Consider the following 25,575-nt stretch of genomic DNA (forward strand, 5'->3'; position numbering starts at 1 on the left):
CAAAATATTCATAACGCCAGAAATTGCAACAGTTGTATTTCTCATATGTCTTCGTGAGATTACATAATTATTTTTAAACAGATGACACGATTTTTCGGATTGACTAATTTAACTTTGTGTAAAATATTTTAAATAAACAAGTGCGGACAAATACAAATATATTCTACACAGTTTTGACCAAGATGTATTTTAAACATTTATTCAAACGCGAAAGGAGGTAAAATACTTGTTGAGATCGCGATATGAGTGGCAAAAAATAAATAATAAAATATTTTTTAAAAATATTTTTGCACAGATTAAATCAGTTGTTATAATTGGAACCAATATATGGCTTATAAAATAAACAACACTTTTTATCACTTTTCCGGATCGCGTGTTAGATATTTCGAAATTGGTCTAAAACAGTGTTTCTCGTAAACAATTCTGATTCATGACATGGCTATACTACACCATATAAAAGCGAGAGAGCACGTCACGCGCCAGTCTTTTCACCCAGTTACCGGCATTCTCAATAAACTTACGCTGTCGTTGGCGAGAAACGACTGCGATGAAAACTTGATTTCAACGTTGCTGCGCGCATCGATAACGCGTTTCAAAGTCTTTGTTGAAAGAAATCCCGCACAGACAAGACAATGATGAAAATTGAGATATTTGATACGTGTAACATGACCGGCAAAAATCCGTACCTGTCGTAAAAATAAAACTGATAAAAACAACAGGGCGACATTATAATGGGCCGGTTTTTATCGAAGTTGACCTGAAAGTTTAAATCTCGGTATGACGAGGCCAAAATCGTCGCGTCTCATCAGCGGCAAAACTTTAAGCAAGATTAAATTTTACATCATCACTCCACCTAAGAATTATACAGAGATAAAGGTGCGCCTCGCCAGTGAGATAGGAACTTTACAAACTAGTCTAAGGTTTCTTTCAAAAGTAAGAAGAGAAGCGCTTAAAATACGGCAAGATCGTAGAAAATCTCTCGTAGAATTTTCTTTTTTATGGAAACGGAAAACAACGAGGATACACGCAAGCAATTATTTTTCTGTACTTGTTAGAGACCGCTATTAACGCATTATTTTTGTGACGTATTGCACGTATTGTGGCAGTAGATGCGTGAAAATATCTATTATTGTTTATAAATAAATATTATTTAACATAAATACACAAAAATTCGTTTATTTAGAAAAGGCAACTTAATCTTGTATAATGTTGTATGTTCAATTTGATATATCAATTCCAAATTTTTCTTTAACTATTACCGCTTTCTCAATTAATTTAATAATACGAATTGAAGAATTTTCTGAATATCGAAGGAGTGCGCTTTCGAACGGAAGACCGAAAGCTTTCGCTGGAAGGAATAATGTTCGCCAGGCAAATTCTGTCGCAAAATAACACTAGCGAGAAAGATCAAAAAAGATCAGATGATGCGGTTGGCTGAGAACAAAATGGCAAGGAAAGGTGTGAGATGGAGGGGAGGTGGAGGGGATGACAGAAATATTCTCCCCGGAAACGTTCGTAAAATATAAAATAGAAGAGAAACTTCTGGTCAGATTTATGGTGATATAAAGAAATTAATTATTACAATTTATAAAACGTTCTTTTTATTTCTACAAATATTTGTCTGATTTATATTTATGTGTGGTTTGAAATTATATTTGATTAATTATAGCTTATTATTTATTAAATAAAGCTTTTTGTTATAAATTAATGTGCAAATCTTATTAATATTATCAAATAATTTGCGAAATAATTGATATTGAATTTAGAGATAATTTTTCAATATTATTTTATAAATAGAAAACGTTTGAAAATTATTAATGCTAATAAAATAATATCAATTACATATAAAAATCATAATTTAAATGGCCGGCATTTAGAGAAAAGAGAATGAGAAATACGTCAATGGTTTTTATTTAAAACCGAATATTTTAAAGTATAGAAATTTTTAACTTATAATGTATTAAAATATAAGTATAAAATCTTAAATAAATAAATTAACAAATAATTTAATCTGGAAAATATTTTAAATTTCTAGATCACATACATAATCTTTGTTGTTCAAATTATTTTATATTTGATTTTGTAATTCAAATCTAAAAGAATACTAAAATACTTAACATTTTTTTATGACATATTTATTTTTTATTCTCTCTTTCTTACTTTTTCTATATTTAGCAAATCACTAGCAGAAAGTAATACATACATAAAACACAAGAGTGAGCACGCTTTTGATGATTAAAAGAAAACGTACGCTCGGCGATAAAGGAGTAACTTTTGACTCTTTTAGCCAAGAATTATTACACATTCGCAAATAGCGGAACTGTAGAAACCGCATGGCCGATTTTTATGTAATATTTATTTTACAAGAATAACGTGCGAGTGGTGAACTTCGGCGGATGGAAAAGCGCTCCTTTGGCTGAAACGGGAATTCTGCTTGCAAATTCCTTGCGTGCTCACGCAACGGCGCGCGTTTTGCACGATAAAGCTCGCCTCGTGGCGAGTGACACACGGTGTGTGCATCTACGGCAGATTCGCGCGCTTTTCGCGAGCACGCCAACCCGAAGTTTTTCTTGTAGCCATAAATTTATGCGACAAACCTTTCTCGCGTCGCGTTGCAAAGAACTCGACTTGTAATTTATTTATTCACAGAATGCAAATTACAGATGAGAAGATCAAAGCAGGATTTTCAGTAATTTATAGTAAATATTGGCGAACGAAAAGACTGAATAATATAAGCATTTTATATAATGCAGTAAATGAATTTACTCATTAGAAATTCTTTTCAAATACAATCTTGCAGCTGCATCTGAAAAAATTAATACATTTAATTATCACAAATTATTGTGCATTTTAAGTATTTTAATTGTTACGTGTTATTTGTTTTAGTTTTAATTAAAACATGTGCAATAAATTGTAACTAATTAAAAATTTTAACAAATATTTTCAAACATCTTATTCAATTTTAGTGAATACAAATCATAATTGTATACTGAGTAATGTCACAATTATGTACGCGTTTAATTGATAAGCCAATAATTGTATTCATTAACTAGAGTAGCGTGGATTGTTCTATCCGCCGTGAATTCCGTCTTAGAATCGATCTAACTAATGAAAATCCGCATTTATTTATGCATATTACAGAAATAAAAGCCAACTCGCACACTTCACTTGCACGAAAATCATGAATTCACATCGCAAATTTGCCACGCTGCTGAACGTACACGAAACGCATTTTGTGCCATAACGCGTCCACGCGCATAATTGTCCCGATTATTATCACATTACACATTCCGCGGTACATTCGCGATACCGTGCACACACTCGGAGCAAGCGAGACGAACGACAACTATCTTGACGGCTATCCGGAGGTCGTCAAGTGCGTATGTACACAACATAATTACGTTTCACTTGTACGTGTGTGTATGTGTGATTTAATTTCAACGAGCTGAATTTTCAACATGCTGCATGTGGTGCGCGATCCTTTCGAGCGTAGGAATTATTTCGCGTGTTTCTTTCATCAAAATCTGTACTCACTGCAATTATAACTTGCTTAAATCTATGGCGCAGTTGTTGTATCGACAAAGCGCTGTTAATCGCGAACATTTGCAATAAATAATACGTTTCGGTAAACGTCTATCACTTTAATCGGCTTTCGACTTTCGTCGAAAATTCGCAATTGTTATGCATTCTTACTGCACGATTACTATGGATAAAATATCTATACGATTAAACATTTACGTTTCGCAAAGCGTTTGCGCTCTGTGTGTGTATTCTAAATTCAACCGGAAAAGATTCATAGCTAGCCGGTAGGATAATACGCGCAGGATACACTTTCGGTAGGATGCACGCTCTACTTTACTTATTGCTGTGAGCTTTTTCGGTTTAATTTAAAAAAAAACAGAGCACAAGCGCTTGCGAAACATAAACTATGTAATCGTGTATTTGCCTGTAGTAATTGCGTAATAAAAGTGCACGACTAGTGCAAATTATTGTCGATTAAAGTAAGCGGCGAACGTATTATTTATTGCGGCTGTTTGTGATTAATAGCGTTTTGTCAATCGTCATTTGACGCCTGAGTTCGAGCGAGTTATAATTTTAATAAACATGTGTTTTGATGCCATAAACATGCACAATAATCACGTGCACTCAAGAAAACCGAAGTACGATGTACTTTTTATTAGTAGTATATTGAAAATTTAGCTTGTTGGAATTAAATTGAATAAAATGTAGTTGTGGTATCTTGATGATTTGATCGTGGCTCATTTGCTCGTTTGCAATGTGTATATAATGTCACGCCGGCCACCAAACATGTAAGATTATAATAATTATAATTTTCTACGTAAACGTACCGCGACATGTGGATTTTATTTTACATTTGTATAACGTGGCATAAAATTGCGACATAATTCCATTCGTGAATTTCATGTTTTATGCAAGTTGTCTTTTGTTTAATAGTGAACATAACTAACAATTTCATACTTTTCAAGTTGTGGATGTGATTTTTTTGAAGCAATTTAAGACGGAGTTTGCAATAAATAAGCAAAAATATTTTAGCTAGTGGACAAAAGTCTGTTATTTTTTTATTTTTTAAATATGTTTACGTGATGTTAAGAAAATTTATATATACAATAATTTACAAGTTACGCATTTAACTTTTTATTACTCTTTTTTCGTAAAATTTTGAAAATATAAATCATATGAATATGTGTATGTAAAAAAAAACAAATGTCTATGAAGATATAAATTATAAAAAATTGAATTTAAAAATTAAAATCCTAAAAGTGCAAATTTTATAGAAATGTAATATTCAATATAACTTCAATATACATAAAGAGATTTTTTACTTCATCTTATTAAAGAGTTTTATCAATGTTTTTGTCATAAAACGAATCGTCAAAGTGTGGTTTCGGATGAGCGGTTGTGATAAAGCCGATATAATTAGTCATGCAGCAATTATACAGTAGTCGAGTTACTTTTATGGCGTGCGTTTCACCGCACAGTTCTTTTTTTTGCTCTCTGTTCTCGTTTGCATATAAAAATATTTAAAAATATATTGTTAATTATGTAATATTTGAATATAATTCTTAACAATTTTTGTATATATTTAAAACAAATAATTACCTTATGTGTGTAATAATAATATCATTTACTTTTCTATAATAATTTTATAAAATAACTCTAAAACACGTTTGCTTTTACTAAAAAATATATTAATTATTAATAGTTTATAATAATTTATAAATACAGTCTTAAAATCTTGTTTTACAGATTTTTGTAAATGTAAAATATATTTACAAATATATTTCATATAAAATTTTTTACATTTAACTCTTCAGATATTTTTGTTATCTCTTTAGAGCTTTTACTGCATCTTACAGTTATAAGAAAATATCATTTTCTAAGGTTAAAAAAATGTGGTATTGAAAGGGTCAAGAGAAAAGGGCGCGTTGAATGGCCTTGCATGTATGCTTTGCATCCATCGCGGTGCATTTCCGATACGATCAAGAAAGCTCGAGGAGGCGCGATATGAATTCGTATGAATACATCTGCGGTGAAATCGCGAGCGAACGGCATGAATGAATGGGGAATTCCGCTCCATAGAAATTCAACGCGCGTGCACGCGCTCGCGTTATGCGCGTTCGATCTCGAACGTAGATCGAGAGGCACGACATAAGGTAGACGGCATGAGCGGTAAGCGGAAGTGAACGCAAACGCGTAAACGGACTCGAATAAAAAAAGTAGCAAAATGAGAAGTAATATTGCTAAAAGAGTTTATATCAGAGTAAGAAATTATAGACATGTAGGGGAAGGTGGGGTAAGACGGACCCCCTAAGCAAAAATGGTTATATTTTTTATATTAATGACAAAAAATAACTGAAATTTAGCATGAAGAAACTGTAGAATGTTTATCATAAGATTATAATGTTAAATTTTCAAAATTTGCAAAAGTTTGAATTATTATTAAGATTTTTAAAAACTTAATTTTGGTCCGTTTTACCCCATAGGTGGGGTAAAATGGACCATCCCATGGGGTAAAATGGACCAAGCCGAGATAATATGGATCAAGAAATAATTTAACTGATCAACTCAAAATCAAAACTATATAGTATTTATTAAATATTTTTGAATAAGAATAGAAATTAATTTAACATTAATCATTTTATTATACACACAAATCTTTAAAATAATTATAATCTTTATAATTTTTAACGTTTATATTAAATATAACATTAAATATAACATTTTAAAATAAAGCATGTAAATAAAATAAATAATTATTATAAAATCTGTTTTTATTTGGAGACATTATTTTCAATAAATTTCAAGTTTCTTCTACTTTAACAGTGCGTTTTTTATTTTTCATAGCTTTTTTCAGTAAAAAAAAATGAAATGTAAAATATTTTTCAAATCAGAGCAAATATATAAGCAGAAAACTATAAGTAGAAAGTATAAGTAGAAAATATAAGTAGAACAAATATATAAATTGGTCCGTTTTACCCCATTTAAATTGGTCCATTTTACCCCACATGACAACATTAATATTATCTTATTTTTATTTACCTGTATCAAAATTATTTTTTAAATGTAACTGATGAAATATTACTTCTCAATAACCAGAAATATGGAACTTGTAGAAAAATTTAAAAATATTAAGTTTTGCAATCTTAGTCACTTAAAATGTAATACTAAGAAATTAGATCACGAGATCTATTTGCAAGAATTTGACGTTTTTTTATAAATAACTTATGATAGTCTTATGATATAATGACGTAATTTTTAAACAGTTAAAAAGCATCAAAAAGGAAATTAATTTTATGTTTATCCAGCAGATAGAGGTACTTACTAATAAGATCTAGCAAATGGACCATTTTACCCCGCGGTCCGTTTTACCCCACCTTCCCCTATATAAGATATTTGTGTATAATTATTAATAATTTTTATAGACATATAGAAAACAAATTTTTTAAAAATTTAAGAAATTATCAGATGTGTTGCTGATTAACTTGAATCGCGCTGAAATAATTGCGCGAAAAAGATTCGCTGCGCAATGCAATTTTTTGCGTGGAAAGACTAAATTCTCTTATTTCAAAAATCGACTTATAATAAAAAATTAATTAAGTATATTATTAGAAAGTATTAAAATTACTTTTCTCTCATTCTCGGGGAAATAGAGAACACTGTAGAGTATCAGACTTTCTCGAATATGGATTTTAATGTCACATTTCCAATTTTTGAAGATATTTTTGAATTATATATATATATAATTAAAGTTCTTAAAACCGTCATTCAATTCTGCAATCACGTGTTGTTCATGCGATTATTTGAAATAAAATTCGAGAGATATCTGTTTATAGTATTGTTCAATATTGTTGGTTTTACGTCCGCGTTGAATAATGTGTAATATATTTGCGTAATATATTCTCAATATTATCAGGAATTTGTGATGGAAAATTAAATTTAGGAGTTGGGCGATTGGTATTCGGGATTGTAATAATACGATTGTACACTCTCATCGATATTACGTTATTAATAATTAAAAAAGAAACCTGGAAAATGAATAATGCAAAAATATAGTGTAATACGGCTATAATGAAAAAGAATATTGGTTGATTAATTAAACCAGCAATGTTTTAATATTGTAAATACATATCTATATACAATGGCATATTTGAACAATTGGATCAATATTAAATTAAATATAAAAACTTATACAAAAATTGGTAAAAATATAAAAATAAATTAAAGGACAATTCGCACGTTACAAGGATATGTTTCTATATTTACTCAATAAAAAAAGAGTGTTTTTGTTTTCATTATTTAGAACATTATTATATCAATAAAATAAGTTGTAGATAAAGTTGTTTATGGATGAGAAATATATTGTCGCGTTATAAATTGCAAATTTAGCGTGATATTTTGATAAAGCGAATTTGGTTTATTGTCGAATAATCGTTTTAGACAATATCTATTGAGTATTACGTTTGTGTAGCGCGAAAATCTATTGTTATACCTAATTGAATTGCTATCACCGCAAAAGTCGAAGATTTTTCAGCACAATTGGCAGAGTCATCAAATTTACATTTTGGCCAAAAAGCTCGATTTCGACCATTCAATTGGAATTAGAGAAAACGAATTTTTCTAGATTTTTAAAAGTGCACGTTTGACATTTGTGAATAATTAAAAGAAACTTTTTTATCTTTTTCTATCCAATCTAAATTTTTTATCTCTCTATCTAATCTAACTTTCTGAGTTTAAATAAAAAAAAATGGAAAGTGTCTTCTTTTATATTTGAGATTTATTATTCTTTTTTTTTAAATAAAATTTTAAGTTTATCTTTTTTACTTTTCAACATTGAAAGATAATTATCTAAAATAAACGATAAAAGTGTTAATTAGGGTAAAAGCATCAATATTCTGTCACCATCAAAAGACCATATTTCGCACGAGAAATCGGTTCTGCTAACCAACCGTCGGATGCAGCGGTTTATTATTTGTCTGCGACGCATTTTGCCCGAAATTTCCAGCGATGCCCCAACCGTACAATAAAAATTGATCGCCCTAATTGCCGCGTGGAGGCAAATTTTAACGAGACCTTATTGGCAGCGTTATCAGCTGCATCGCGGTAGCGTTTGGACGAATTAAAGGCGGCATTTTGCGGCCACCAGCGATCGTTTGCAGCGGACAAACGGCAATCGCGCGATAAATTAATTGCGTGACTTTCATCGCGGCGACGCTTAATGACGAATAAACGCGAGCTGAATGCGGCGAGAAATTAATACCATTGGCAAAATATAGCATACATAAATCAAATAATAATAAGCGGGTGCGATAATGAATCCTGCGTATAGGTACAATTTATGTAATCAATTAATAGAATTGATATAATAATGCATACATATACAAACATACTAAATGTGAGAATACAAGTTATAACTTTTAATGCAAGATATAAGTGCTTTATATTCTTATAAATTAGTTAGATATGCTTAAAGAATTAATTGCTATTTTTTATTGTTTGTCTTACTTTTTATGTACACAAACTTATTTACTGAATGAATCCTTGGTATTATTATTCTTCAATTTTTAATTTTTTTTTAAGTATGGAACATTGACATATACAAAATGTTTATATTTCTTTAACTGGATGTAGAATAAAATCTGTGAAAAATTCTACATGCCAAGATGAAATATGTAATTAAAAAAATATATAAAATAGAATAGTTTTAATATTATTTACAGGATACATTTAATCTGAAAATAATCAAAATAAACGCTAATCAAATTGGGAATCGGCTAAAGTACTCTTTTCCAAGTGATAATCTCCGGAAACGCTTTTTCCCGACTGGTCGACATGACTGGAAACTTACTCGTCGCAGCCGGAAGTTTACTCGCTGCCGGGGTAAACTGGACGTAAAGCGACGGCAGCGCGTTCGTCTAACTGAAATCGGATACGTTTTTTGGGTTTCCATTTGAAAGCCGTCCGACCCTTTCCCGTCCTTTCGCTTTCGCCCTTTGTGCACATTCCTTCCGGATACTTTCCGTTTCGTTTACTCGCTCCAGATTTAAAACGTATCTTGAATAAAAGCTATTCTTGCACCTTTTTATTCCTCTGTTTGCTTTCATTTTATTTTTTTATTTTAGTAAAATAAATAATTTTGAATATCTTAAGGTAATTTTGTAAAAATGACAAAAACGCTATATTTTTAAAAATTATAATGTTAACATGAATAATATAAAAATAAATTTTACAACATCGGAGATAATGTAATAAAAATTTAAATTAGACATAGGAAGATGGTGAAAAAGTACAATATTTATATTAATCAAACATGCATGCATATTAAAAAAATAAAATAATACATATTAAAATTGTGTCTGCAGATACAATTTTATTCTGACAAAATAAATATGTATTAAGTGAAAGAAATATATTAATTATAATACAAGGATAAATCGTTTTTTAAATGAATATTATATATTTTTATATTTCAAGACTGACAGCGCAAGAAATACTTTGAAACGTTTGAGGTCGAAGATCATTCACATGTATTAACTTGTAAAATTATTAACAACTGTTTATAATAAAAGATATTCTTATTCATTAACCAATAATTGTGCAGATACATTGATCAGAGGACTGGAATGCACACATGAGAGAGTTAATTTATGCAAATGCTACGTGAACTTTCCGCCTAGCGTGCTAATTAAGATTGAGTGATCGTTGTAGCGTGTTAATTAAAGTGTTTCGTAGAGCGTATACCTAGTTGTTTGCGATGTTCAGTTTGTGGGCAGTAAATGTGACAGCAAAGGCGCTCTATGCGACTATGGTAAAATCTGCTGCCTAGCATTGTTCGCGGAATTTGCATCGTTTGCTCATTTCAGATATTCGAAGCATGCGAATCTCAGAAGCATCAAATATTATATGAAATAATTATTGTAGCATGTTAATTAATCTGTGACTTACTGTTTTAGCATTGAGATGGAAATATTTTGTCTTTAATTCTTGCGCGTATAAAAAAACAAGACATATATATTTTATTATATATAATTTATAAATCTAGAAATTATACGATTTATATTCACAAAATTAATAACTATGATTTTAGTTTACGATATTTTACGACTTTATAAAATTAATGATTTTAACGCTTCTAAAAGATTTGTAGACAAATAATTTTATAAGGAGTATGATTTAAAATATTGTTTGTTTTTGACCATCGACAAGAACGTAAATTAACAAAAATTGCAATTACGGTATGCTTCGCGCATTCTTCTGGTTCTCGTTTTGCAGTCTGAGGACCATTCGAAATCAGTCGGTCGTGACGCGAACCTCGAGAGATGTGGATGCCGTAAAATCGGCGTTAATTAGCGGCGAGGTTTAATTAAACTACCTACCGACTACCGTTTTACAAAGTCGTACCTCGATGCGATTCGATAATTTCCGCTGGGACACGAGATGCGACTGAATAGGTATGCATTGACCTCCTCGAAGCGATCAAATATCGCTTTGATCGCTACTATACTTCACACGATGATATAATTAATTAAAACAACGTATTTGTTGTCGCAAACATGCATCAGAAAGTTTTTTGTACTAATTAAACTGAAAAATCAAAAAGAACATCTTGCAATATAAATACATACATTTTTAATTATGTAAAATGCGCGCTTACTTTGAGAATTATGTCGGTTAATTAATGATAAAGAATGGTCATATCAAGTAAAAGAAGATTCAAGAAAAGATAAAGTTTTATATTTGTTTAATTTCTGTATAAAAAATTACCACAAAGTAAATATTACTTTTAGAAATATTTTATTACGATAAGTAAGAGCCAAATTAATTTTTTTAGTACTTAAAGTAAAAATTGATGACTTTGATACAAATAAAATGATTCTATAATACTCTTTAAAATTATTATAAATAAAATTCTATTTTTATACAATTTTCAAGTATTGTATTTTCATTTATAATTCCGCCGACAATCGTCGGCGTGATACCGAAATTCCGATTAAGCCTGTCGTGTGATCTCGCAAAAATCCAGACCTGCATGGCAGTCTCTGAATTCCGTTTCCTCCACGTTTCCGGCTAATTAACGCCGTTTGGCGAGCTATTGGAATGCCATATTCGCGGACGTGTGAACGGGCACATAGTGTGCATTCACATGTTTCGCGCCTGTGCCAGAACTCCACGAAACACAGATCAGTTCAGTCGATGTCGATGTAGTAAGTTATTCTCGGATTACAGCCAAGAATGTTTCAATTTACATACGTGCTGGCTAAATGAACAATGTTGACCGATGACCAACAGACGATTATATGTTCCTCTTATGTCAAAACACAAATGTGCATATTTTCCGATTTTTCACCCTTTTACCTAATTTTGGGCAAAAATTCTACGCCAGAGACGCGAATGCGATAGCAATGGTAAATCAGTGCTTGAATAATCTGAAAAAATTACAAGAATCTGATTTTTCAATTAAACAACGAACACATCAAATTTTCAAATAGCAGTAATTTTAAACCACAAAATTGCACATTTGTGGTTTCGGCGTAAAGGTGATATTTTCATGCTCATTTAAGATAGTGATATTTTCATGCTCATTTAAGATAATATAATTAATTTGTTTGTTTATTGATGTGCTATTATAAAACTTTAACCATTTACCATTACTGTAAGTGTATATATATAACAGAGTAAAATAATAATAGATCGAGGTCATTATAGATTATGCCTAGCACACTCATTTATTATTATAATTATTAATTATAAAATGGTAAATTTTTATATAGAATGTAAGTTGCATAAAATTTCAAGTTTTCATTGATATAATTTATACGCTTTTTCCCCAAATACATAAAATACTACAAATATATTACCGATGTTCTTTTGATTGAATCCCATATATCGCGAAGAGAATGTTTGCCGGACTTTATTTACACACACGTTCAACATCGAACGGGCGACTTCTTTGAAGATGGAACATTTTTGCGAGCAATAAGCTTGGAGTGGCTCGCACTGGAAGCATTGACCTGTTACGTAGTGTCCTATGGATCATTATAACTCGAGAGATACCGGTACATAATGTCTTTCCGTCACATACATATATGCTCTGCTTCCCGTGCTCTTTCCCGCAAGTAGGTCGAAGAGTATCGATTGGGCATGCACACGTTTACGTGATCACGTGTCCCGATATGCGCACGCTGTGTGTGCGTGTCGATGTGCGGCAGTGTATGCGCGCGTGTGTGTGTGTCGAAAATTGGACATGGGACCGCGTTCATATCTCGAAATTCAATTTCAAGTGATACACATCGGTACGCGCGTACAGTTTATATATCGTCGCGAGATAGAAGGACTCTGCGTGTACTTCGAGTTATACAGGACGGTTCATTTTATCTTTTTACTGTTAGAACGGATGGTAAATATAGCTGTGTAGATAAAGCACAGGTCGAATCAGTGAAATTTTAATTGGTTTTTTAGTTCGTAGTTTTACAGTCAAAAATAAAATTTTTAAGTGGAATAAAAAAGAAATAATGCAATTTTTATTAATTTCTATTTTGACCTTATTTTTATTCTCTATTTCTATTTTCTATTAGTTGTTAATTTCTTTAATAATCAATTGTCCATGATCAATAAATAATAATTTATTTCTCTAACACTCTCTCTGTCTCTCTTAGTGTCAAATATTGTTCTAAGAAAAAGCAGCTACAAAAATGTGCACAAAACATTGATAATAAAAACCGCAAAATAAACTTTTGAAATTACACCCTTTAAGTGTAACTTTCTATGTAATTAAATATATTGTCAAACGTCTTAGTTGCAGGTTATACATAAACCGTAAAAATAGAAGATAACCGGATTTCGATTCTCTTTAAATTCCGACATCGCGACGCCGCGCAAAAAGCAGCAGCGAATCGGTTTTGCTGCGGGCTATCTCTCTTCGTCCCCGTCGTTCTCGTGTCTCGGCGCGTTTCTTCCCGCCGTTTTATATAGACAAATTAATTTTCCGTCGGAACGCGCAGCATCGTCGTCGGCATTTTTTGCCGCTGGTCGTGATTTAAGAGAAGCTTGCAAGCGACATTTCCGGTTTTATGAAATTTTTGGATTCTGTTGGCGCGCATGAATGTGATTCACGGCTTGATAAGAGCATAAATGATTCGCAAAATGAACAGATTTCATGAAATTGAATTAATGTCTCATTAAATTTGCAAAGTGAATTTATTTAACGATATCTACTCACGCAAAAAGATTTATTGATTTATGTATTTGTGTGATAAAAATGCTGAATTCATCTATCGTACGTTAGAGACGCATATCATAGAGAGAAATTTTTACTGCGTAGCTCATTGTATTTTTACTTATAGATTCACTATCAATTTTGCATGAGTACAAAAATAGTCGCATTCGTCGAAGGATCGTCGGCTCTATTGTGTCGTCAACAATAGGATACGGCAAACTCCTTCTGTCTAGTTCGCTTTTTCTCTCCCCTTTTCTTTTCTCGGCTTTTTTCCTTTCCGCTCCACTCGCCACGACGTCTTTGTAACTTGCGAAAAAGTTACGTCGCGCTTTCCTAATTGAAACTGCAATCAGTCCATGCAAATAGCCCTCTGCAAGTGCATCCTTCCGTGCAAAGGGCGCGAACAGGAAAGTCGGGAAGCCGGCCAAGGCGCCCTTGTTCCTTTAAACTTCACGTGCCATTCCATTAGGATGATTGCATGTTGAGCACATTAATGTAAATAGTTCTTAGTTATACAGCTTGTTATAAAGAAAAGGTTAAAAGGCTACTATTCTTTTCAAGCGGTAACGGCGCCTTATACGTTGACTCTGACTCCTCATTTTCTTAAAATTATATTTTACACAATCTTAAAATCATACGTGTGATTTTTTCGTTATACATATAGTAAAATAAATCAAAATTAATCTTTAACTATATTAAAATAAAGATAGAACGTAATTAACAAACAGTTAATTAAAAATGAGTTTCAGATGAATTGAATAAATACTTGAAAAAATACTTTTTTCCGTAGAATGAAAGATAAATGTTATTAGTAAAAATTTAATTTATTCCAAAATTTACTTTTCTAAATTAACATAGAATTATTATTTTTTATTTTGCCACAAAAACTGCAAAAAACATCGGTATTGTTGTGGACCAAAGATGAGAAACGGCAATCACAGTGAGCGAAAGCTCGGCTTCGATATCTTCTCTGTTTCGACCGGATTGTGCAATCGAGGTCGTCCTTCAACCGGCGGAGGTAATCGAGTTTCTATCGGGGCTCGCTAATCACCGGACTTCGATTGCGATTCGTCGTTATCCCGAACGATTTGTCCGCGCGCTTGCGAGTGACGCGCGCGAGCGCGGCCACCTGTTGCTCTTGCAGCATGCGAGGAAGAAAGCCCACGATAATTATTATGGCGAATTCGCCAGCCGCGCTCTCGCGCTCCTCCCTTTCTTTTCATCTCTCGCTGCTACAAGCAATCTCCCGCTGCTTGCCCATCTCTTTTATATACACTCTGTTTTCCTCAACTTCCGCCCTTCTCGTCGCAGTTATTCCTCATCGCGTTATTATTTCTTTCGTTCTCCTCGTAGCGACACCCCGCGCGGACAAAGGACGCGGGCAAGCTCTTTGAAAAATTCAACATGAAAAGAACAAGATTCTGTGAGAACGCGAGCAGATGAGAGAATAGCACTTGTCACACGGCATTAAAAAATTAATTGTAATTAATCACACTAAAGTAAGAAATTAATCATTTCAGTTATTAAACTTGTTTGTGTAGACAAAGCATTTATAACACTATTCAGACACGCTTTGTAAACCTTTATGACAGTAATTTAAAAATGAAGAGGATAATTTTATCTTACTCATAAATAGCAAGTTAGAACATGGAAATTATGATAAAAAATTGCAATATTAAAAATATGTATTAATAAGAGAGTCATCATTTACTAATTTATACTATGAAATATTTCTTATTTTCCAATACGATATATTATAAAAAATTTTATTAAGATTGCTTACATTATGTTTTTTATGATTAAGAAGATCGAAAACTGAATACTTGCGCGCGTGCGCGTTTTGTGTGTCTGACGAAATGTTCAAGTATAAAATATGCAAAATTTCTAGCGCTTTATTACTCTAGTTGTATTTTATTAACCCTAAAATATCTTAGTAATTTATAATACTTAGTAATAAATAATACTTTAATATGCATTTTAGTGAATAATTGTGCCAATGCTCGTAAGTAAATAGAGGAGAGTAAGCTGAACAAAAAAAATCCTTTATTGTTTTGCAATTTTTGCAATAATTATTGAGATATTAATTAAAAAGAAATGAGCACGCATCTCGCATGGCTAGATCGTGGCATGTACGACATTTGAGCATGCGACACTCGTCGTTGTCACGCCTAGAGCGCACATCTCACAGTCTAAGCCGCGCAAAACGCGCGCTTTGCCAATTCTTTTTAATTAATTTCTCAATATTTATTGCGAAAATTGCGAAACAAAAATTGCGAAACTTTTTTGTTCAGTTTACTACACTGCCCGCACGCGAGAGGTTGTTCAATTTTTATCAGATGCTCTGCATAGCTGAAGTGAAAATACAAATTTTTATTCAACTAGTAATAAAAAAAAGTAGATCTTCGGTATCTCAAATTTTTATTGCATTTATCATATTTTCATCTTTTTTGTTATAATTGTTATATAATATTTTTCTGGATTCTTTAAATACCAATAAATCAACTTGTATCGTCATAGTTACGGATAGCCCTATTTCGAATAACAATTGCGCGGAATCGATACGATAGTGACACAGGCTTTGCAATGAGAAATTGAAAGGGGCGCACAATTGTGTGTCTGACATCTTATCATTGGCAAGCAGTGTTTATTTTTTCTTTTTCGAAGCGCTCCTTAATCGATGTTTCTCACGTCAGAACGTTGCGCGCCATTGTATCGATTCGAAATGCCTCACGATGGTTCAGCATTATAAGGCCGAAACAATACACGGCGTACGAATGCATTTCTCTCACGTGTAAGATTGAAAATGCATTTGTGCTTGCGATTGAAGTGAACAGTTAACGAACGTTTTTCGAGAGAAATGTGCCATTTTATACAGTTATGGAGTATGTAGTAACATATTCCAGTTTAATATTTCTTATATCATTTACATAACATAAGAGTTTGATTATTATTACAATATGTGTGTGTTTCTTTTGATTAAGGTAAATTAAAAAGCAATAATGATCAAAAATGCGAAATATGAAGGGAAAGTTAAGAATTTCAAAATCATATAAAAAATTGTAAAATTTTCAAATATTAGATAAACGGAATTGATAGAAAAGTCAAAGAAGTGTGGGACCAGAAAATTCGATATATTAACTGAAATGACATAATGTTATAGAATTTCGATATTTTTGCATTTTACATAGTAGCCTAATAAATGTCAAAAGTAAATAAATTTTTATTTTTACTAGTTCTTCGTTTATTTTTATTATTTAATTGCGCTTAATATTTTATTATTAATTAATTTTATTTAATTGTAAGTTTTATCACTTGTTATTTTTATGTTTTGCTTTTGAATTTTATTTTTATGTTTTACTTTAAATTTTTTATTTATATGTTCCAAAAACATGGTCTTTTATGTTCTACAAAAAAAACACATACATATTTAAACCGTGAAAATGTATTTTCTATTTTCACGACCAGTAAAGCAAGTACGCGAAAAAGAAACAGTTAAACTATGTTAACAGAGAAATCCTTTAGTAACATCACAAAATATTGCGATCTTATAATTGCTTGCTGCTTTCATATTTGCTATTTGGTTTGAAATAGCTGATCTTTCTACTGAACGCGATATTACACAACCAATGGAAAGCGCGATTCCGGCATTAAATGCTGCGCGTTTAATCTTTACTCGTTCGAGCTGAGAGAGAGAGACTGACACGGAAGAGGGGGCGTAATGAAACAGGCGGAAATAAAAAGGACGTTACCGTCAAGATCTGAAAATAATCCGGAAGATGAGGAGGAGAAGAAGGAGGTGGAGAATGCGGGGAAGGAGGGGAAGGGAATAGGAATACGCGTTCTCCCTTTCGCGCAATTAAAATTTCCATTTCTCTCTTCCGTGGTCGGCTTTGTTTTCCTTCTATCTATTCGGGATCGCGGCATCAAAGGTACCTTGTGCCGCGGTAATAATAACAGCCCCTTCAAAAAAGCGTTTTCACCGTAACGAGTCACAGGATTTAAACCGTTCTCTCCGTTAATTGGCCTGTCGCTGCGCCCAGCTACGCCCAGCTCCCATAGTACTTCAAATAATAAAACGCGATTGTGCGGACAACCGGCTCTTCTCGAATACCGCTATTAGCTGTTTGACGTTTAATCCCGAGAAATACTGTAATTAGTTAAAAGATACGCATGATTAATTAATCACGACGTATTAACATGCACGACTGCAACTACTGCTGCGCGCTAGATATTATTAATTCGCTCTTGATACTTTAATTTTAATGATACGATTGTGGGTTCTGTATTTTATCACTAATTCTACTTATTGGTGGCTTATTTCTACAAATCCATATTTATCACAAGTTGGAAGAATCTTTACGCGTTTAATAAAATTTGCTTCGAAACTTTACAGCCGAGTTTAGAATTAAGCAATACTTATATGTTGAATTTTGAACTCTTGAATGCAGCTTTCAAAAAAGTGTTACCTTTTTTTTTTAATTTTTAATATTTATAGTCACATTTTTTGTTCTTTTTAGAACAATTTTATGTCCTTGAGACAGTATTTAATTTAAATTTATTAACATTATATTTTTCTGATGTTTGAGATTTTGCACATTTTCATTATTAGATCGTGCAATTAATGAATACAAAAATTAAAGCATTTTTAATTATTTTTTGACAAATAATAATATGTTGGTAAATATTGATGTGCGATGGTTAATTTTATCGTATTATGTTGTGCACGATCGCACTGGCATATCTAAGAATTTTATAGTCATTAATAGTTGAAAGCTCTATTCTTATTCCAAGAGATGTTCTTCTACACTTTACACGTATTTCAAAATTTATAATGGAAATGTTCGATAATAAACTTACTTTATTGTGTCCGAATCAAATCGTAATGGCGATTAGTACGTGAATAGTACGAACTATTCACGTACGTTTTATCAAACGATGAAGATAGGATTTGTGAGCAGAGCAAAAGGTCAATCTTTTTAATAATTTATACGAGTAAAATCAGTGACAAATCAATTAAGCTAGAAAAACTCTTTTTTAGTTTATTTACATTCTCAAAATAATAGATGATAGCAGAACTTCTATGTCATTATTTTATGATTTGTTTAATACTTGTATAAGTTACATAAACTTTTCATAGCAGTTTATTTATTTGGAGTAAAAAATAAATCTAAACGAGATAATATTTTAAATCCGCAGTATCCATCTATGTTGTCAGATTTATTATTATCTTTTATCTGTCATTTCTTTTATTTTGCTCACTCGTTCGAATATTGAAACGTTTGTGCGTAAAGTTACGATTAGCACGCGTCAACGAGTCAAATCCGGCGATCAATCTCATTTATAAGATGAATAAACATTTATGATTGACAATTTTCCGTCTAGCTACGCACTGTTTACCTCGATCGATCATCTGTCAGCCAAGCCTTTTCAGTCGGAGCTTGAGTGATTAAAGATCAATGTCCTTTGCCAGTTTCGATGTCACACCAAAATGTACACTGCTCTACTTTACTTTGCACTCTTATACTTCAATGTGTATACTTTGCTTTGATTGGTGTTGCATGAACAAGTAACATATTTAATAACAAAAATTTAAAAAAACTCTGCTGTAAAAATTATACAATTTGAGACTTTTCCAATATATATTTAATTACGAGTGAAATATAAATGCAATAACAAGTTAAAACAGATTAAAACCAATAAAATTAACAAAATTGATTATTAATAAAAAATAAAATAAAAAATTTATAAAAAATACAACAGTTAAATTAATTAAGTGTTAAGAAACTAGATCAATACAGAGTATAAAAATACGTATAAAAATATACGTTTACCGCATGTATGCATTTTCCATTTTAATTGCATAGTGCATTATGAGTTAATTCATGTGCCGTTCAAAGGATGCGCCATTCACGTTGATCCCGACTCCGGATTGTCAGTAGATAACGATGTATTTCGTGCTACTTGAATCCCTCCGGCAGGAATAAACAAGTTGCTTTACATATACTGGTATTTACTTCTTACAGACAGTATCCTTTCTCGAGGAGAAAAAGATATAATTTACATGAACTTGACGGAGATAAAAGAATGTCAAGAAGTATCAGCTTATAACCGGCAAAAAGATAAGAATTATATTGATTCTTTATATTAAATAATAAGACAAACTAGTGAATATATTGTGGCTCGATTGTTTCTAAAACGTTCTCGTCAATATATCGTCATGCAACGTGCTTTTAAGTTTAATGGTTCATTAATCATTTGCACGCTAAATAATATGAAAATTATTAAGTTATATAATATGCATTTCTTTATTACTCTTGATTCTACATTCCGCTCTTATATCAATGCAACTATAACATCGGGACATTTTTAAAATACACAATAAAGTGGGAGACGTCATCGCTCTCGTCTTATTCCTCATATTTCTCATACAGAATAAGAGTGCGTCTACTTTATCAATTTTCCTTTTTCGTAAGCATGTCAATTAACAACTAATAATAGTTTTATCGTTTTTCTTCTGCTGTTACTAATACTAATTAATAACATTTGATTTGAATGCCGCTTTTCAACGTAATTCTTGATCTATTCGTTTACATCGAATATGAAATCGATGCCATTGCAAAACAGAAGTTAACAAAAGTAATCTGTTTACAGCAGGTACTCGACAAATTGACGGACGGTTTTGAATTGATTACGCGCATTTTCCCAAATTCTTCGCATTCTCGTTTACGTGGTGATAATTTTCTTCCGGATCAGTAGATGTTTTTTGACAATTTTCCGGTCTAACTAATTCTAAACTAACTTTCCGGCAAACAAAGACGATTTTGACAAAAATAATGCCGACCATTTTCAGTATGACACCACGTTCCATCCGGCAAGTACGGATCAAGCCCTGTATTGGCCACTTCTACGCGTGGAGCATAATAAATAAAAACAGAGTCCTTTTCTTGTTTTTGTAGACAGAATATAGTGCAAGCTAACCACGGCTTGTCAAAATTGTGAAACTCCTGCATTCCCTTAGCTTTTAGGTTTAGGTGTGGTAATTGCTTCTTATATTCTTTGCAATTCATGTCTATTAATTTATCGAGCGGCAAGCGAGGGCTGTTCATCTCGTTGCAAAATGTCGAGTCATCACACATCTTCACATCATAAGATAATCCATTGCAATTCGCCGTTCTGTTATTCTCAGCCCGACAAATGCGACGTTTAGCAATCACGCCTTTGGATTTCTCCAAGCAAAGGCTTCTACAGGACTCTTCTTCCCATTCACTCCAGGTACCCTCTTCACTGTGGTCCGAGATGAGCGATTTGAATTCATAATTACTAACGCATTTTCTGTTTTGACATTCACTATGATCTGCGCAATAAGTTCCTAAAAAACAAAAAAAAAACAGATTAGTTTAATTAAACATTAATGTATCTAATCAGCGATAAAAAAAGTACCTTCCAGCGCCGGTCCCGCAAAGAAATAAGTATAATTAAAATCATACATATAATTTAAATTATTGGTAGTCAAAACGTAGTTAACGCTGGTAGGCTCCTCGCATTGTAAGTACTGGCACACATTAAGCAGTGTGACAACATTGGCATTTTTGTTACGGAGATATAATTCACATTGCCTTTTGGCGGTCCATTTTTTTTTAATGGAATCGTCATATTGCGCCTGCACTTTAGCGGACGTCGTTGTTTCGTATACGGTGAAGACTTCATACGTATAGCTACTGCCGATCTTTGTATTTAGAAGGCATTCCTTCGTCCGCCACAGTTCTTTAGCTACTTGACGACTACACATGGACCAAATCGGCATATGAAGGCCGTGTTCTTTATATGTCATAATGTAATCACCATTCGAACATTCGTCGCTCATTTCATCATCATACTCCATCCCTAAGCTTTCAAACAACAAAAATGATTGATTATGAGAATATACTTAACTTTGTATCATTCAAATAGAATAAATTTACATATATTATTATTTATTAACATTTAACAATCTAATGAAATTAAAAAGATAACAAAATATTTTAAGAATTTAAAATCAAATTAGTTTCTACTTTCTAAGTTTTTTTATACAAAAAATTTGACTTATATGTATAATTTTCATGCAACATATATATATATATATATATATATATATATATATATATGTTGTATATGAAGGCGTGCACACGCATTTATTAGTTAGTTATGTGTATCTATATGCACTTATAAGTACAATATGACTAGCAACTTACAGACGGCCAATCTGATGAGCGGCATCATAAATCGATGCAAAACTTGCACCTGGTTCAATTTTTTTTCTAGTTTTTTTATCGAATATGAGACCAAATTCTACTAACGCCAAAGACGGTTTCGAGTTACATGTGGTATTTATAACGGAGGATCCTCTGATTGTCAAATCATACATATTATACTCAAATTTCTTAATCATATGATAAATATCACTTCCGGTTAGGAAAAGGGTGATGTCCCAATGATAGTGCGTATCATTTTGAATGAACAAGTTGTTCAATGTCTTGTTAAACAATGTTAGCATTTCATTAATATCGCCGACATAATTTAGACCTCTTTCCGCAACTTCCATAATTTTCATGTAGGTCAACAATATATCGATACGGACACCAAGACTTGGATGATGGAACACAGCTTGAAGACCGTTTATGTACGCTAATAACATATCACAAACCTTCGTTAAATTTCCGTCATGAAATGGCGACAACGAATTATATGCGGTTTGGTCCAAGAAGACGGCCAATTCTATGGTTATTCGCGATGATGATTGCATCGGGTCGTCAGATTGCTCCCAATCATTAGGTATCAGTGATCGTTTAATTAAGTGAGGTTTGCCGAATGAAACATTAGCTTCTGTTTCAACACAAGAATCGCCAGTTAAAGATGACGACGCCAAGTCATTTTGCAACGGTGTAATATCCAATGTAGTGTTTTCCAGAAGAATAATTCCTTTCTACTTCCAACAAAGATACATTTGTTTTCTTTTAATGTTAACTTGTAAAAGTGCAAAAATGATTAAGAGTGAAAATATTTAAATTAATTTATTCTGTAAATACCACTGACCAATCCATGTCCTTGACAGAAGTTTATGGCCGCGGTGTTGACATGATCGTCGTGAAAATAATAACAAAAATCAGATGTGTTTAATTGTGACAGTTCTTCCGTGATACCTTTTGCGTTTTGTTTCCATGCTTTAAACGCAGACGATACTATCTTGTCGTTTCTACGCAGGTTTAACTGAATCTGTTTTCCAAAGGCTTTCAGAGTTAATGATATCTGCAAATTGAGTGATAATTAATAAAAGATTTAATAATTTTAGAATAATGTTTTTTGGATGTTAAGCAATGAATAAAACTGCAATAAAACTGCTATAGTAAAACGCACGTACTTTCTTTGCGCCTGTCGGGTTCCGTGCCGGCAGCAATATTATTTCGCTATCTTGCGTGATATGCGCGTATGTTTTGTTTAATAAAATTATTAATACCACTTTCATTATAGAAAACATGTTTAGTTAACGTGTTTTAATTTTGAACATTTGGAAATATTTAATTAAAGCTCTTTTATATATTTCAATCTTTTATATACGTACGTTATGAGTCTCTCTATGTTTGTTGTGTCTTAACAGATCGGGAACTAAACACGTACTGGCCTCTGGGTTTGGGAATACCGTTTTTGTGCCGTGATATGTATTACATACATACATCTATCTTCTATACTACGTAAACACATTTAATAATACAGTCTTATATTCCATCTACACTCAGTATAAGATATTTTAAATGTTTTAAATATATAACAAATATTAAAAAATACTAAATTATAATTACAATTATAATTATAATTTTAAAATATTAAACGTACAATTTGTATAATAGAAAGATAAAGGCTTTTTTTAATATTTAATTAAATCAAAATTAAACCTCATCAAAATTAAACATATAATATTAAATAACAAGCCTTTTTTAAGATAGGATACTAGTTGAATAAATGATAATAGAATAGTAAGAAATTAATAAAATTTGTAAGTTAAAAAGAAACGTTGCTAATTATGTTTAAAATTAAGTAATTATCTTGCAAAAATTGGACTTGGTATGCATCTACATGCATCTCAAGCTATATTTTCCTATGATACGGATATAGCAACGTTGCGCCGCTTGGCGTCGATTATACCGACCTATTTCGCTCTCGGATTCTCTGTGGGTGGGGGGGGGCAATGGAACGATGAGATGAAAGAGGTAGCTCATTATTGTCGGGGGTAAAAGGGAGGATGGAAACACGGAAGAGCGCCTTGCGAGATATAGGGTGCGTGACGTCGCAGTAACTTTGCATTTAGGTCGTCTGATAGGTGCGCGCTTATGCGCCTCGCACGATTAATAACGGGGAAGAGTCGAAGAAGAGAGGCGAGAGAGTCCTTATCATATATCATTAGATCTGAAATCGATTTGGGTATCGGTAAAGAAGGCTTTCATACTCCCATATATACATATATATGTATACATATACGCGTATCTCTTGTACTGCCGCGGTTGATCGATTTTTGTTACATCAAAGGTTGATATTTCTTCTCATTGCTTGTTAAAATTCTATAGTTTCCGCTAAAGCACCGAAAAATAGGAAATTATTCGGTGCTTTCAAAGTATTATTTATCATTTACAACGTTGAAATATGTGACATTAAAAGTATTGGCAAAAGCATTGATCCATTGATTATCAGTTTATTAAATATCTGTAATTAATAATTGATTTTATTTTAATTTATCAAGATTTGTTAAGATAAAATTTATAAAATTTTATCAAACTTATATTGTCAATTATTAATTTAAAGTTTTCTTTCCATGTGAATGTAAAATAGAAATATTGATGTAACATTACTATAACATACTATATGTTAATATACTAGCGTAGTAAAATATTTTTGTTATTGTTAATATTTTCATTAAACTGTCAATTTACTTTGATTTTATGCGTTATTTGTACTTTTCTAATAATTATAAATATTTTGAGTTATCTTTTAATTTAAAAATTGGAAACTCGATAACGAGTGCGTGAAATATATCTTAATGAAAAGTGCACTAATGGCAAAATTGTTGCACAAATAGTAAAACTGCAAGCATCGAGAATGGCAGATCGCCTCGCGGCGATAAAATTATTGCTTACGGAGCGACACGCGGCGGAACGAGTCCGCTGATCGTCGAATGTTCGATGGAGTTAGTAATAGTATTGACGACGATAGTGGGTGGACTAGCGTCGATTGCACCTTCTTTAAGATTAAAACACAGGCGCATTCCCGTAGGCATGTGGCCCGCGGGATGAGCTGAGATGGAAAATTGATAAGAGGCGGTTGAATGACGTACGAAGGAGAGACGAGGAAGATCGATCAAGTCGAGTTTATTTGATTGAAGGAAGTCTTCGATAGATTTTAAGAGCGCGAATGGGACAGTTGATGGCTTCTGATATGGACGAATAATGTCAGTGCCTCGAGCCAGCAGATTTTTACAGCTTTATCGTGAACAATTCGAGGATATCGACATTATTTATTACCGTCATTATAATAAGTTTTTTTATGTGAAATCATATTTAATAGATATATTTTTATTATTATTTTTCGCCTAAAATCTCTGTGCACTCTAAGATTTGTCTTAATCTCAGTACATTTATTTTTATAAAATTAAATTAGAAATTGTAGCATGATTTGTATTGCATTTATGCAAATAGTAAAATTGGTTTTTGTACAGATATTTTCTAACAACCGCAATTTACATTGCAAAATTTAGTTTACATTTATTTAAATTATATTATTATTAGCTGTATTATTAATGCGTGATAATATAA

At 32.1% G+C, this 25,575-nt stretch overlaps 2 protein-coding genes across 13 annotated transcripts in view; one reads left to right on the forward strand and one right to left on the reverse strand.

Annotated features, from left to right (window-relative positions):
- Window positions 1-25,575, forward strand: part of Gfrl (Glial cell line-derived neurotrophic family receptor-like) — a 342,717-nt gene that overhangs the window by 85,204 nt on the left and 231,938 nt on the right. The window lies entirely within an intron of this gene.
- On the reverse strand, window positions 19,104-23,462 carry LOC105679162 (A disintegrin and metalloproteinase with thrombospondin motifs adt-2-like). Of its 2 annotated transcripts, none has more exons than XM_067350666.1 (5): window positions 23,334-23,462; window positions 22,808-23,020; window positions 21,967-22,697; window positions 21,176-21,624; window positions 19,104-21,104 (listed from the first exon to the last, which is right to left on the reverse strand). In XM_067350666.1, exons 1-5 carry the CDS (start codon window positions 23,445-23,447, stop codon window positions 20,530-20,532), a joined length of 2,082 nt encoding a protein of 693 aa, XP_067206767.1. In that variant the 5' UTR covers window positions 23,448-23,462; the 3' UTR covers window positions 19,104-20,529. The 2 variants fall into 2 exon arrangements, with proteins under 2 accessions (XP_067206767.1, XP_012234458.2); XM_012379035.2 differs by lacking the exon at window positions 23,334-23,462 and adding an exon at window positions 23,133-23,327.

This window comes from Linepithema humile, chromosome 2 (assembly GCF_040581485.1).
Source record: "Linepithema humile isolate Giens D197 chromosome 2, Lhum_UNIL_v1.0, whole genome shotgun sequence".
NCBI lineage: Eukaryota > Metazoa > Arthropoda > Insecta > Hymenoptera > Formicidae > Linepithema > Linepithema humile.